Source organism: Drosophila bipectinata, chromosome 2L, assembly GCF_030179905.1.
Source record: "Drosophila bipectinata strain 14024-0381.07 chromosome 2L, DbipHiC1v2, whole genome shotgun sequence".
NCBI classification, from domain to species: Eukaryota; Metazoa; Arthropoda; class Insecta; order Diptera; family Drosophilidae; genus Drosophila; species Drosophila bipectinata.
This window is the reverse complement of record NC_091736.1, coordinates 9,502,978-9,516,526: the sequence shown is the minus strand read 5'-3', so window position 1 is coordinate 9,516,526 and position 13,549 is coordinate 9,502,978. Positions and strand designations below refer to the sequence as shown.

Below are 13,549 nucleotides of genomic sequence, written 5' to 3'. Positions count from 1 at the left end.
TAAATATAAAATCTTTAAGATTCTTTAATTTTTTTAGTTAAATATCTAAGCCTTTAAATCTTCTTTCTTGAAACTATAGCTAAGATTCTAAACAAATCCTGAATTTAATTTTATTATTTATTTTTAATTATTATTTTTAAAGAGTATATACACTTCAGCCCTAATCTCCTATTGTTTTGTTGTTTATTTGTTGTTACCAACTATTGTTTGTAAACAAAACGCAGTTTCGTAAACACTACGAAAGAAATATAAAAACAACAGTGACTGGCACAAAAAATATGGTCTGAGCTTCAATTGTAATAATTGATAAATTTATACCCAAATTGCTTATAAGCGTCATTTCCTGCTCCTGCTCCTATTGAAAAATAAAGGCACTGATTTGCTAGGCTTGCTAATTGGAGTCCATTCACCCTCACAGTGATTTGTTGATAATAAGTTGAAAGGCTCTCCTCCTGTCCCCTATCGGCCCCCCATTCCCCAAAAGCTTCTCTGTTTTTTCCAGAGCTTTACAATCACAATTTAATGAAATAATTCTTGTTTAAAAAAAAAGGTCAGCTGATTTGATAAAAACATCTACATATATATTATTCCCCGGTTTGGGGTTCAATGAGACAAGTATTAAATCTTTTTTATATTATAAATATATTACAAAAATATTGATTATTCAAATCTGAACTGGGTTTGTTGGGGTTTTTGGAAGAGATGAGTTTTTTTTTTAAAGAGTTACGGTACATTTGTACTAAATGACATCAGCTGAGCGAAAATAATCACAAAAGTGCAAAACAAAACTTGTTTATTAAGCTTGAAGTTTGCATCTGTATTCGTTCACTAATAATAATAATAAGTATAGTCGTCAGCTGTTGCGCACCTACACATGCTTGTGTGTAGAATTTGTGCGTCGTCTGGCCATCAAAATAAAGGCCTTTGGTGGGGACGTTATTTTTCGTGGTGGCCAGTGTAGTGCCCCACTCCCCCCTCCACAAACTATATTTCGTAATATGTAGATATGTGTATGCATGTTATTGTTATTGGAATGGCTTGTTTGCATGTTCTAATAAACTACATAGACATAAGTGAATGACGCCGATCCCCCCCCACTCTCACCCACATTCGCTATATGAGGCAGTTACAGTTGAGCTATTAGGAACCCCCCCCCCTTCATTCCGTGAAATTAAACCACAGCAGCTGTTTTCGCCTTGTTTACTCGTGTCGTTTGTCGATTTTTGTATCTCAATTGTTTGATGTGGATTGCCATTTTTTTTTTCTTTTTGCTATTGTGACCTTCTAGCTCTGTACCCGAGGATTAATGTAGTTTTTGGTACTTACGTAAAGTCCTGGTTGAAGTTCATTTGATAAGTGGCCATTGTTTCCAGCTTTTTTGCACTGATTTGATTTTATTCACTCTATTTCACTTTCACTAGCTTTTTGTATATTTTGTAGATTTTTCTATGTACGTATCTTACACTTTTTCACTTTCGAAATAAACAAATATTGATGGGGCAAATAGTCGAGCGAGCAACGCAAACGGTACGATTGGATTTTCGATTTTTTAATTGGGTATTTAGAGTCGCCTTTGTTGTTTTTCTATGACTGTTTGCCTTTGTTTTCTCGTTCTATCAACAAATTCCCCCAACTCACAGGGCACATACACATCGAAAATTGCTCTGCGGAACCAGTTATCGAACATAGAACTGGTTCGATACTTAAAATACCAATTTGACAACGGTATTGTACTAGGGGTATACTAAAACCAGAGTTCTTTTAAAAATAATGTTTTATTTCGAGAATTTACTACTACCGTTTTAATTTTAATTAAATATATAGTTAAACAGATTAAAAACGACTAAATTCTCAAAACAGATATTAAGTAAGTTCTTAAAAATGTATATAAATAAACAAAAAAAAATTTACAGTTGTAATTATTTTTATTCAAACGTATAGCAAACTTGAACAAATTTCAGCACGTGTTATTTTTATATAAAGTTTATAACTCAAATTTAAAAACTTTGAACACTTACCCTGAAAATATTAAAATAAACTGGTTCTTTGAGAGTCTCGAACTAATAGGAAAGTAATGTACAGATTGCAGTATTTTTGGCCAATCAGCAGACAGCCACACTGATAGTCACAATAGAAAATAAAGCCTTTTCATTTGTTTTAAATAGTGGTTTTTATTTGCAAAAAGGCCAGCCCTGCCCTTACAAATATGCCTATTCGAGAGCCGAAAGTGTTGTCCGTCTAGACAGCTTGAGGTTCGAACTAATGATGAGTGTTAACAGTGCGAATTGTGCGGATTTACCAGAGTAGTATACAATTTTTTCGTGAGCTACGAAAAATTTTCCCCGTTCTTGGGACGCATGAAAAATGGCGGCTTCAGAAGGGCCAACAAATCCAATTCAAACCGAGGCGATCTCGGAGGAGTGCAAGGATGACGATGCCATGACCTCCACGCACCATACGTGCGCCAACGATCCCGACTTTGCTGTGATTTGTGCGTTTTTGCAAAAATTCGCCAAGGACTTGGGCCTAAACTTGCCGAATTTCAAACATTTGCAGGACTGGTTGACCAACAACGATGAAGGTGAGAGTGAGAAAGTGTCCAAAAACATGAAAATTTAACTTTAAAATATTAATATTAATAAATTAGTGGCATTGAATTACCCTTCTGATAAAACAAATAAAAATGTCTCAATTATTTTGCATAAAAACAGTTGTCAGGGGCTTCCAAGGCAATGAATGAATCAGAATTTCTTTTTAAAGCAACAATAATTAATTTATTGTTTAATTAATTTGTATTTTAGTTACCGAACTAAAGGACTTGCACATAAAACTGCTAAGAAAAACCCGAAAGACGGTTCATGAGAAGAGCTGGGAATCGGCCCTTAGCAAATTTTGCTTTGGTTATTCTGTACAGGATGCCTGGGAGGTAGAACGCTTCGGATACAAAAACTCCAGCCTCCGGGTCAAGCTGCGAATACTCCGGGTAAGAAATGAGATATATCAGCTCTCCTGGTAATAACATTATTCTTTTAGGAACTTTTGGAGAGCCAGTTCGAGCGCAATGCCAAATTCCGTGCCCACATCCTTACCTTAAATGCGAATACCCTGCGATCGGAGCCCATTGGGAGAGATCGGTTGGGGCATACCTACTGGCTGACGCAGGACGCAGACTGCAACCTGCGCATCTACCAGGAGCACCTCGACGAAGAGATCTGGCAGGTGGTGGCCACAAACCGGGAGGAGTTTGTCAATCTCATCGCTAGGCTACGCGGCAACGAGGTTGTGCTGCCGTCCAAGGACATCGGAGAGGCCGACGAGGACACCAGCAGTAGCAATAGTTGCCCGGATAAGCCGCCACCCCCCGAGGAAAAGGAGGAGGAGGAGGATGATGAGAACGACAAAGAGCCCGAGGAACCGCCTGTAAAGGCGATACCCAACCTGAAAATCAAGCTTCGATCCCCAGAGCAAGAGGAGCAAAAGACCAAGAAGGTCAAGGTAAGTAGGAGAGCTAATCTTGAAAACCAAAGTAATTCCACGATGATTCCCTTTCAACAGCCCCTGCTCATCAGCCAGGCCAAACTAAGCGGCACTGCCTCGCCCGCTCAAGTCAAAAAACGTTCTGTCGAAGAGGTGGATAGCAGTCCCACCGCTTCTCAGGAGCAGCACCAGCTGAAGAAGTACCGCCCGACTCTTCTAGACGCAAAGCGCATAAACAAACCAAGTCGCTATGAGAGCTCCAAAATAGAAAACGAAGGAGAGTCTGGAGAGGAGGAGGAGGACGATGATTCCGAACTGGATGAGGCCGAGGAGGAGGAAGAAGAGGACATCGACAGCGCTGCGGCTGACATCGAAGAGGACGACGATGACGACGAAGAAATAGGCGAGGCCATTGAAGAACCAACTATGGTGGTTAAAGGCCAAGGATCAGGACGCGATTGTGACGCAGTTCCCACAAACCAAATCTGCGAATTGCCATTTCAGTTCGAATGCGAGGAACTCCTATTCAGTGAAGTAGTGGAGGACCCCGTGATGCATGTTATTGGTCAAGGAAGTGGCCACGACTGCCTGGTGGGAAACGGGAAAAACGATGCTGCCGAAGGGGAGACGACGACTGAGCAATCGGAGCCCAAGGCGACATTCTTCTTCGGCGAACCAGGCTGCCTGAAGCTGAGTCCAATAAAGCAAACCTCAAAGCCAGAAACGAAGCGCAGCATCTTCGACAGCCTGAGTGAGGAGAAAACCAATGGAGAAAGTGAGAAGCCCAAAGAGGAATCTTTGCCAGCCAATGACACTCGACCCACGACGATTTCTAAAGAGTCTCTGCCAACACCAGCTCCTTCCCACAAATCGAGTGAAGCGCCTGAAAAAGAAACTAATTCAAAAGAAATACTAAAAGAAGAGGAAGTTCCTGCGGCAAATGAAGTCCCTCGGGATTACAAAATCAAAGTAATTGAAACTAGCTCTGCTTCAACCAAACCTGAAGTCAAAGAAGCTGCTCCAGAAACCACGGCTCCATCGAAAAGTGCTGCAGACGCTGAACACAAGGCTGAAGAAAGAGACGTTCTACCTCGACCGGATGAAAGCCTTAGAGATGCAGACTCAAAACACACAGAAGAGGCTCCAATTAAAAACAGTCTGGCTTTAAAGACAGATCATGAACTCCCACCAGACCAAAAGCGGACGAGAACTGACGTGGAGAGCGAACGAAGTAGCTCTAATGATGATGGGAGTGTCAATAACTTGCCCGCACCTACCCGAGAACCTAGCCAAACTAAGAGCAATACATCCTTGGAGGAAACCATCCCAACGCCACCAGAAATTCAAGAAGACGCAAAAGTGGTTCCTGACGAATCTGTTACCCAAAAAGGACCCACTCCAGAGCAGACTAATCAGATATTAGAGGGAAATACTGGCGACAAGACAATAAAAAAGAGCAATGCCTCTCCAGATATTGAAAAGATATCGGACCAAGTACAAAACGAATTGCCCAATACTGTCAAGAGTCTAGTTTCCAAAGAAAACGGGAGTGGAGATGTGGAAGGGAGTGACGCAAAGCCCAAGCCCAATGATGATTCAGTACCTAAGCCTCCTTCGCCTGCGGCAGCTAGCAAAGATTGCCTTCAATCAAGAAATCGCAAGCGACGTCTCAACGAATGCGACCGCAATCTCAGAAACTCTACCTCGGAAAGCGAAGTTCTGGAGGATGAGCACAAGCAGGCCCAGGAGGAAGAAGCTAATCAAGACGATCTGGACGTGGGCGGCAAACGCATTAAGATGCGCCCGAAAATCACAAACGTGGAGTCCAGACGTAAGGTGGAGGCCCAGAAGACCCAAATCGAGGAGACGACATCATCAAGCGGTGAGGAGGATCCCCGGAGTCGGCATAAGATTGCTGCTCCCAAGAGAAACTTGGAGAAGTCTCCTCCCACCAAGCAAAAACCCACGCTGGCGGAGATTATCGAAAAGAAGCTTAAGAAGACGCCGGAAAAGGAACCCTCTGAAGTCAGTTCCATAAGAGGTGGAGCGGAGACAACACCTCTTAAGGAAGCTACACCTCCGCCCACATCCTTCAGTCCCCCAAAGAAGTCCCCAGTGACGAAGCCTCTAAAGAAAAATCTCCTCACGCAACTGCGGCAGGAAGAGAGCGATGAAGAGCCTGTGCCTCGAAAGCGAACCAATAGCGAAACCACTGTGCCTTTGATCCCAACTCCGAGTACCTCACTCGGCAAGTCAGAGGAATGTTACCGCAAACGTCGGAGCAGCGACGAAGCCAAGGACTCCGCCTCGAAAGAATCCTCTCCCAGCGATGTGACTGCCTCCGTTGCCAATGAAAAGCTTAAACGAAACGAAGAGAAGAGCGTCGACAAAGCCGAGGATCCTCAAGAGCTGGCGTCCAAAGAGTCTTCCCCTCCTGCCAAGGAAACATCCGTGCCTCCTGAAGGATCAGCTCGTCGCTCTGGCCGGCGCGGAGGAGCCGCCGTTGTCTATTCTGAACTTCCCCAACCGAAAAGGACAAGGGGTGGCTCGAAAGAGAAGCCTCCGCCTGAGGATAAAGCTAAGGAGGAGTCCGAGGAGGAAGATCATCCAGAGAAGTCTCCACCCAAAACAATGTTGAAGTCCAAATCAGAGATTAAACGGAAATCTTCGGGTGAGGAACCTGCGAAGAAGTCACCCGTTAAAGAGGAGGCAATCAAGGAGGAAGACGACAAAGAAGATCCAATCAAAGAAGAAGACGTCAAGGAAGATTCAATCAAGGAGGAACCAATTAAGGAAGAAACATCCAAGGAAGAACCAATCAAAGAGGATGCCAAGGAAGAGCCGAAACCAAAAGTTGGACGAGGTCGTGGTCCCCGAAAGAAGCGTGAGGTGGACACCACTAATATCATTGAGGCCAACGATTCCGAGACTCCAGTGCGCCAGTCCCGCCGCATAGCCCAGCAGAAGATCAAAGAGGAAGCAGAACGGCGCAAGCTGGAGGAGGTTGCCCTGCGCTCCATGAAGCAGGAGCTCAAGAAAAAGAAGAAGGCCGAAAAAGAGGCAGATCCCACAGTGCTAGAGCCGTCGGGCGAAGAGTCTGAGTCCGAGGCCAGTGAAGCCGAAGAGGAGGCTCGCAGCAAAAAGAAGAAGAAGTGCCCCGGAAAGGATGGCTGGTCATCCGACTCGGAGGAGCAGCCGGAGAGCGAAGAGGAAGAGGAGGAGCCCCCCCACTACGAGACTGATCCAGGCTCGCCGCTCTTTCGCTCGGATCACGAGTTCTCACCGGAGTCTGAGCTGGAGGACGAGTCCCAGGTGGTACCTATGAAGCGAGCGCGAACTGTGCGCAAGGAGAACGCGGATGACCAGAGCGATGATGCAGAGGAGGCGTGCCAGAAGTGCGGCAAGTCCGACCACCCCGAATGGATTCTTCTGTGCGACACCCCGGCCTGCAACAAGGGCTACCACTGTTCCTGCCTTTCTCCGGTTCTCTTCTACATACCTGAGGGCGACTGGCACTGCCCGCCCTGCCAGCAGGAGCAACTCATTGCCGCCCTGGAGCGTCAGCTGCAGCAATTCGACTCCATGGTGGCGCAGAAGGAACAGGAGCGGCTGCTGGCCGAGGAGCAGGCCGAACGCGAGCGGCAGGCGCAAGAGGCGTCCACCAAGGCGGCTGAGGACGACGATTCGAGGGAGGAGGATGAGGACAACGAAGATGAGGAGGAGGTGAAGAAGGCCAGCAAGGCGGACAAGGTGAAAAGGCGAAGGGGCGATGGCCGCAGCAATCGGCGAGCGGCTAAGCGGGGCACCCGGCGAAGGCGCGGCAACGATTCCGATTCGAGTAATGGAAAATATGAGAGCAGTGGTTCCGGCTCCAGGTCCGGCACAGGAAAGCGCTCCGGCTCTAGCAGCGGCAGCAGCAGCAGCTATTCGGACTCGGACGACGAGCCCATCTACAAGCTGCGCAAACGGCGGCAGATCAACGTGAGCTATCGACTGAATGAGTACGACGACCTCATCAACTCGGCGCTCAAGAAGGAAATGGACGAGGTGGCGGGAGCTGGAAACTTGGGCCGCGGCAAGGACATCTCCACCATCATTGAGGCCGACAAGGAGAAGGCACGGAAGGAAGAGACCTCTTCGGACGAAAAGAAGCCGGAGAAAGAGGGCGACGAGTCCGACAAGCCAAAGGAAAAGGCCAGTGACGACGGCGCCAGCAGCTCCGAAGATGAGATTCTCGTCCAGCGCAACAAGGTCAAGCAGCCGCCGGCCAAGAAGAAGTCCCGGAAACTGACGACATTGGATGTGAGCAGCGAGGAGGACAATGGCAGCGACGAGGACTTCAAGACCTCCAGCTACTCGGACGAGGACACCTCGCAGTCTGGATCCGGGGACTCTGACTCCAGCTTGGAGGTGTACAGGCGTCCAGGACGGGGAAAGAAGCAGAGGAAGGCGGCTAGAAGAGCGGCACGGGAGAGGCGGAAGGACCGAAAGTTCGTCGTGGAAGGAAGCGACGAGAGCGAAGAGGAGGAGCCACAGCGGAGCACCAAGTCAAAGAAAAAGAAGAAGGAGGACTCCGACTATACGGAGACAGAAACGGAGGACGACGAGAACGGGTCGGACCTCTCCGAGAACGTGGACAGTGCCGACTTGTGCGACGACACCACCTCTGATAGCGATGACGGTGCTTGGCGTCCATCCTCCAAGCGCAAGAAGGCGTCGGGCGCCAAGAAGTCCAACGCAGGTGGCATTGCCCGAAAGTCGCCCAAGTTGAAGAAACCCTTTGCCCAGACTGCCAAGAAGGCCAAGCGCTTGGAGTACTCGGACGACGATATTAGCGAAAGTGAGCCGGAAGACGATGACGACGATGGTGAGGAGGACGCTCCGTTGTCGGGAAAGGGCTCTGGCAAGCAGCCGCGTTCTCAGCCTCTGAAACCGACTGGAGCTGCCGCACCGTCGGGCAAGGGTAAGAGCAAACCGAAGCCCAAGAAGAAGAAGCCGCCTTCGTCCAACGATGAGGAGGAAGGTGCCGCCTCTGATGATCGAACTCGCACCCGGGGAAGACGATACGCTTATATTGAGGAGGGTAAGTTGAAGCTTCAAAGGGATGCTGTTGGATATTAACAAGTTTTCTTCCATTTAGACGACGACAGCTCCGATGGAGGAATTAAGCCGGGCGTCCACAGGCCGGATACTCCGCCGGAGGAGCGACAGAAATTCATCCAGCGGCAGGAGGAAATCAAACGCATGCTGGCCGAGAAGAATGCCGAAGGAGCCAAGCTCGCGGCCACACCGCGTCTCACGCCTATCAAGGGGGCTTCGGGTCCTGGCGGAGCCGAGAAGCGGACTCCCGTAAAGGCAGCTGGCGGTGGAGATTCCCTGTCCACAGTTCCTCTATCGGTTATTCGGCAGGCCAAGGTGCTGGACATTGATTACCTGCAGCGCAAGGGCGAGACGATCGGCGATCTGGAGGACGTGGATGAGTCAGAGCTGGATGACGCAGAATTGCCTGACGACCTACCTGAGGACATGGAGGACGCCATTGCGCGTATGGTCGAGGAAGAGGAACAGTTTAGCGCGGCTGTGGCCGCCAGGGAGTTGCCCGGAGCTGAGGAGGTCCTGCGCACTACGCCTTCAAAAGCGAAGCAGGCTAGTAAGAGTGCGCCCGAGGCTGCTCCTGCGGCTCCGGTTCCTGCTCACCCACCAGCTCCAGCTCCCAGTGCATCTGGCTTACAGGAGCCTATGCGGAAGCGTCTACCAATGCCCACAATGCATCCGCCGCTACTGAGACATGCATTCCCGCACTCCGGTGGTCAAGGTCCACCTCACTCTCTACTTCCACCCCAGTCGATGCACGGAATGCACCCAATGTTGCAGCGCCACCTGTCCCAAGCCGTGCCGCCACCGCAGACCATGCAGCTACTTCAGAACGCCCTCTCAGCTCCCCTGGGCCAGCCGATCAGTCGAGGCAACTATCCCCCTGCGCCGCCGTCTTCTCAACACTTGCCCCTAGTCATGTCCATGCCCTCGGCTGCTGCGGCGGCGGCCCACATCATGCAATCTGTCGCCGCATCAGCCGCGGCCCGTCCTCCAGATGCTCCAGCTGGGAATGCGTCCTCGGACTCGAAACCCCGCGGCAGGCGGAAAAAGGTGACTCCCCTCCGAGACCAGTTGCAAAAGCAACAGGCTGCTGCAGCAATGACTGCGGCTACGTCTTCGGTGGCTCCAGGAACAGGATCAGTTCCAGCACCAAAATCCAAGGGGCAACCGCTCAACGCCAGCGCTCCAACTACTGAGGCTCCAGTGATTCCGCGGATGCCACCACACCTTCCCCCGCACCATGGCCGGCCGCATGGACACGGCCCACCTGCAGGCATGTTTCCCACCACCACGGACTTGGCGAGGTTTTATGGACAGCCGCCGATTCCACCCACTGCTGGATCCCGTTCCCCTTCGTCGTCGCCAGGCCCGCCGCGCCACCTACTGCGACCCCCGATGCCACCTGGCCTGCCTCCCTCCCACTCCACTCTGCGTCCTACGTACGGACCTCCGCCGCCGCTTCGGGGCTCAGTGCCACCCACCTCCACGGCTAGTGTAGGCTCGCAGAATCCACGAGCCCCGTTCCTTCATGGTGCGGAGCATCACGGTGGACCGCCAGGTCCCTCGATGGCTGCAGCCTACGCCTCTGGACCGCCACCCGCCAGACATGCATCGCCTCATCTAAATCCTTACAGGTAAGTGGTAAAGATTTCTCGTCATGAATACACTGTAATCCCAAAATCTACTTCTAGACCACCTCCCACCATCTATGGTAATCCCAATTTCCCACCCCGTGTAAATGGACCACCAGGTGTAGGGAGTTTGCGACCCGGATCCGTGGACTATGCCGCCGGACCACGTAAGTTTTGGGGCAACTGATAATATTTAGGGTTCTCTGTGATTAACCATCATTATTCTTCCGATTCTTTAGGTGCATATCCTCCATATGGCTATTACCCTCCACCCCCTCCACTGACAACCACATCCGCTCATGCAGCACCTAGCTCGGTAATCGTGAGTGCTCCGCCCTCATCCACGCCTACAAATCATTCGGTGTCTGCCTTGACGAGAGACAAGTCCCCAGCGGCAGGACCTCCAACGCAGCCGCCGGCACCCTCTCCCGAAGTAGCCGCTGCACCTACGATCCCCGTGGAGGGCAGCAGTCTCAAGCCGACTTCGGTGATAACGAGCAAAAAACTGACCACCCTGGAGGCATACACCATCCAGAAATCTCCAATGGCTGTAGTGGGTGCCACAAACTCACCAGCACCCATTGCCGAGGAGGACTCCGGGTCACCGCGTGAGGCCGGAGCACTACCACCGGGCCCGGGCGCACCCGCTGTGGGAGAGTTCAGCGGGCTGGTGAGCTACTTCAGCTCCCAGCAGGACGACTATGACACATAACTAACATCGCCGGGCGCATAGAGATCTGTAAATAGTGTTGCCCATGCATGTAGGATCGGGCGGATTGATTTCCTTAGCTAAACTAGTAAAGTTTTCCTAATGTAATCCCTATTTTAGAAATTCACACCAAAACTATCCGATCTACTCCAAAACTTTTAAAAAGTTTATTTTCTAATCGGATATTCAAGTTAGAAACCCTGACAACTTATTTCATTAAACCCGACAGAGCTTCATTATAAGCTTGTGTGGACTCCTTCGAGAATAAATCCTAATATTATTCAAAAATTACCTACCGTCTTGGAATAAATCGACCCGCCCCTTTTGAAAAAAAAGATGATTACACCGGAGTGTGTATCTGCATGGAATGTAACTATGGTATGCTTTAGGCCACTTATTGGAAATTCATTCCCAAACGCAATCTACAAAGTGCATATAAGGTGTTGAAGCATTATTGATTCTCATTTTAAGAAATATATATATTTTAATTTCTAATAATCTTCAGAGCCAGTTATATAAACAATTATATTAATTTTAGGCGCCTTTACTTTATTTGTCGACTATCTTAATTTATATGATTTCTTTAGCTAAAGCGAAACATCAACTACTTGTAGTATTCTAATTTTAGATGTAAATTGTACAAGTTCTAACGAAATACATACGCATAAGTAATCTATGATCTATGATACATACCATTAAAACTTAACACGAATAACAAGAAAACTTGTGCATAATCTGAACTACAGGTAAAGAAAGAACAACCTACATTCAAGGCAGCGTCTGACTTGCTTTAGCATGTATACTTATGATAATTTAACTAATTAAACAACTTAAGCAATTAACAACCGAATGCAGCGCATTATATAACAAATAAACCTACCTAATCATGCAAACAGTGCAAACGGTATTCTGATAATGAGAGAAAACAATAAAATCATTTATCATTAGTTGAAAAAATCCCTACTGACTTGTTTTTTAATTTGAAGAAAATGTAACCACTTTTTATAGGAATCTGTTGATGGATCTGTCTGGATTACAATATATCTTAGCTCTATTCTTGGGTTTGGATTAATCCACTAACTTTATCTATCATCTTACGCAAGACCATATTATAATATCCTGCACGCGTCCAAAATGGATGAGATGCCTTAAAGGTCACCTGGCAGTAGGGATGTCGGAACTATATCAAAATATTAATATATCGATATATTTTCTCTTAAAAAAATATTATTATCGGAATATTTTTTGGGCAAAAATAGTCGATAATAATATTTTTGAGTTGGTATTTTCAATATTTTATGTTTGGTCACTCTTAAGCCAGAAATTGGCATTAAGTTATCTTATCACGCCTGGAAGTACGGTTCCATCTGAACGGTTGGCTTCTGCCATTAAATGTATTGTCTGTGACTCCCGTAGTCGAATGACAGACCAGCATATAACCGAAAGAGTTTTTTTTAAATCATTGAAGAAAGATTTGTTTTGTAATTAAGAGCATTAAATAAGATAATTAGGTAATTAGCATTATTTAGTACATATTCCATAAATTAATTAAGTTTTAAAAAACTTTTTTTTTATATTAAGTTTTTTTTATAATTAAATTTGAATACAATGTCCTTAATAATTTTGTTATTTTTTATTTTAAATAACGTAAATAAAAGTTGCTTGAGAGTGGGTATAAATATTTGTTGTTTTTTAAATTCACTTTTTAAATAAAAAATAACTCTTATTTGCAGTCCATGGCGGATGAAAACACATATTAAAACCTTTTTTTAAATTTACAAATAACCTTTTTTCAATTTTAGCTGACCATAAAAAATATCAAAAATACTCGATATATCGATTTTTTTATGTGATATTTCTTAATATTATCGATTGATATTTTTTTCACAGCAAATATCATCAATACGATATTTTTTTAAAAACCAACAACCCTACCTGGCAGTGCACAGAAGCTTCGGATGGTCCGATGGTGTGACAGCTGGCTTTCCTTTTATTTTCAAATAATTATTCATATGGTTAACTAATTGCTTAATTAAACACTCGACAACAAACGAAAATTTTTAGCTAAAGTTTACAGCTTATAAACTTGAAACAAAATTAGTATTTGTATAAAATAGTATGTTTGAACTTTATAAAATCATTTAAGGGCAATATGAATTGTTAATGAAAAATAGAAAAACTTTTATGATTTTTTGGTCAACTGAGGTGACTATCAGAGATTTATAGAAAACTTCAAAATAGTATTATTTGACAATAGATTTATCTAAGGAACGCTGAGAGGGTTTTCAAAATTTCAAATGTTCAATTTTTGGAATCACTTTCAAGTTAAAAAAAAAAAAAACATTTTTTGAGAAATATAAACAGCTTCAGTCAGTTAAAAAAATTTAAAAAAAAAATATTATATTCAAAGTTTCTGTTTGAAATTGCATAACAATACGGTACTCAAAACTATATTTGTATAGTTATTATTTGAGTATATGCCTATATTATATATCATATAATAACTATACAAATATAGTTTTGGGTTTTTAATACGCTCTAAATTAAAAAAAATATAATTTTCAAAACTTTCGCAATTTGGCTCTTGAAATATTGAACTTGAAATATTAAACATTTATTTAAAATTAAACAAAAA

General features: G+C 45.8%; 2 protein-coding genes across 3 annotated transcripts in view; one reads left to right on the top strand and one right to left on the bottom strand.

Annotated features, from left to right (window-relative positions):
* The window catches only part of Atg18b (Autophagy-related 18b), a 40,173-nt gene that overhangs the window by 5,980 nt on the left and 20,644 nt on the right, over positions 1–13,549 (bottom strand). Inside the window, exon 1 of one of the 2 annotated variants that reach the window (XM_017243659.3) lies at positions 1,327–1,688. The exons of the other annotated variant lie outside the window; for it this stretch is intronic. Coding sequence (XP_017099148.2) covers positions 1,327–1,364 — 38 coding nt within the window. The 5' untranslated portion in view covers positions 1,365–1,688. Of the gene's footprint in view, positions 1–1,326; positions 1,689–13,549 lie in introns of those variants that run through there. 2 annotated transcript variants of the gene reach the window in all.
* Positions 2,096–11,872, top strand: LOC108126888 (microtubule-associated protein futsch). The gene is made up of 7 exons (XM_017243654.3): positions 2,096–2,581; positions 2,802–2,983; positions 3,034–3,495; positions 3,556–8,560; positions 8,618–10,208; positions 10,266–10,372; positions 10,445–11,872. The coding sequence occupies exons 1-7, from the start codon at positions 2,365–2,367 to the stop codon at positions 10,915–10,917; spliced, it is 8,037 nt and encodes a 2,678-aa protein (XP_017099143.2). The 5' UTR covers positions 2,096–2,364; the 3' UTR covers positions 10,918–11,872.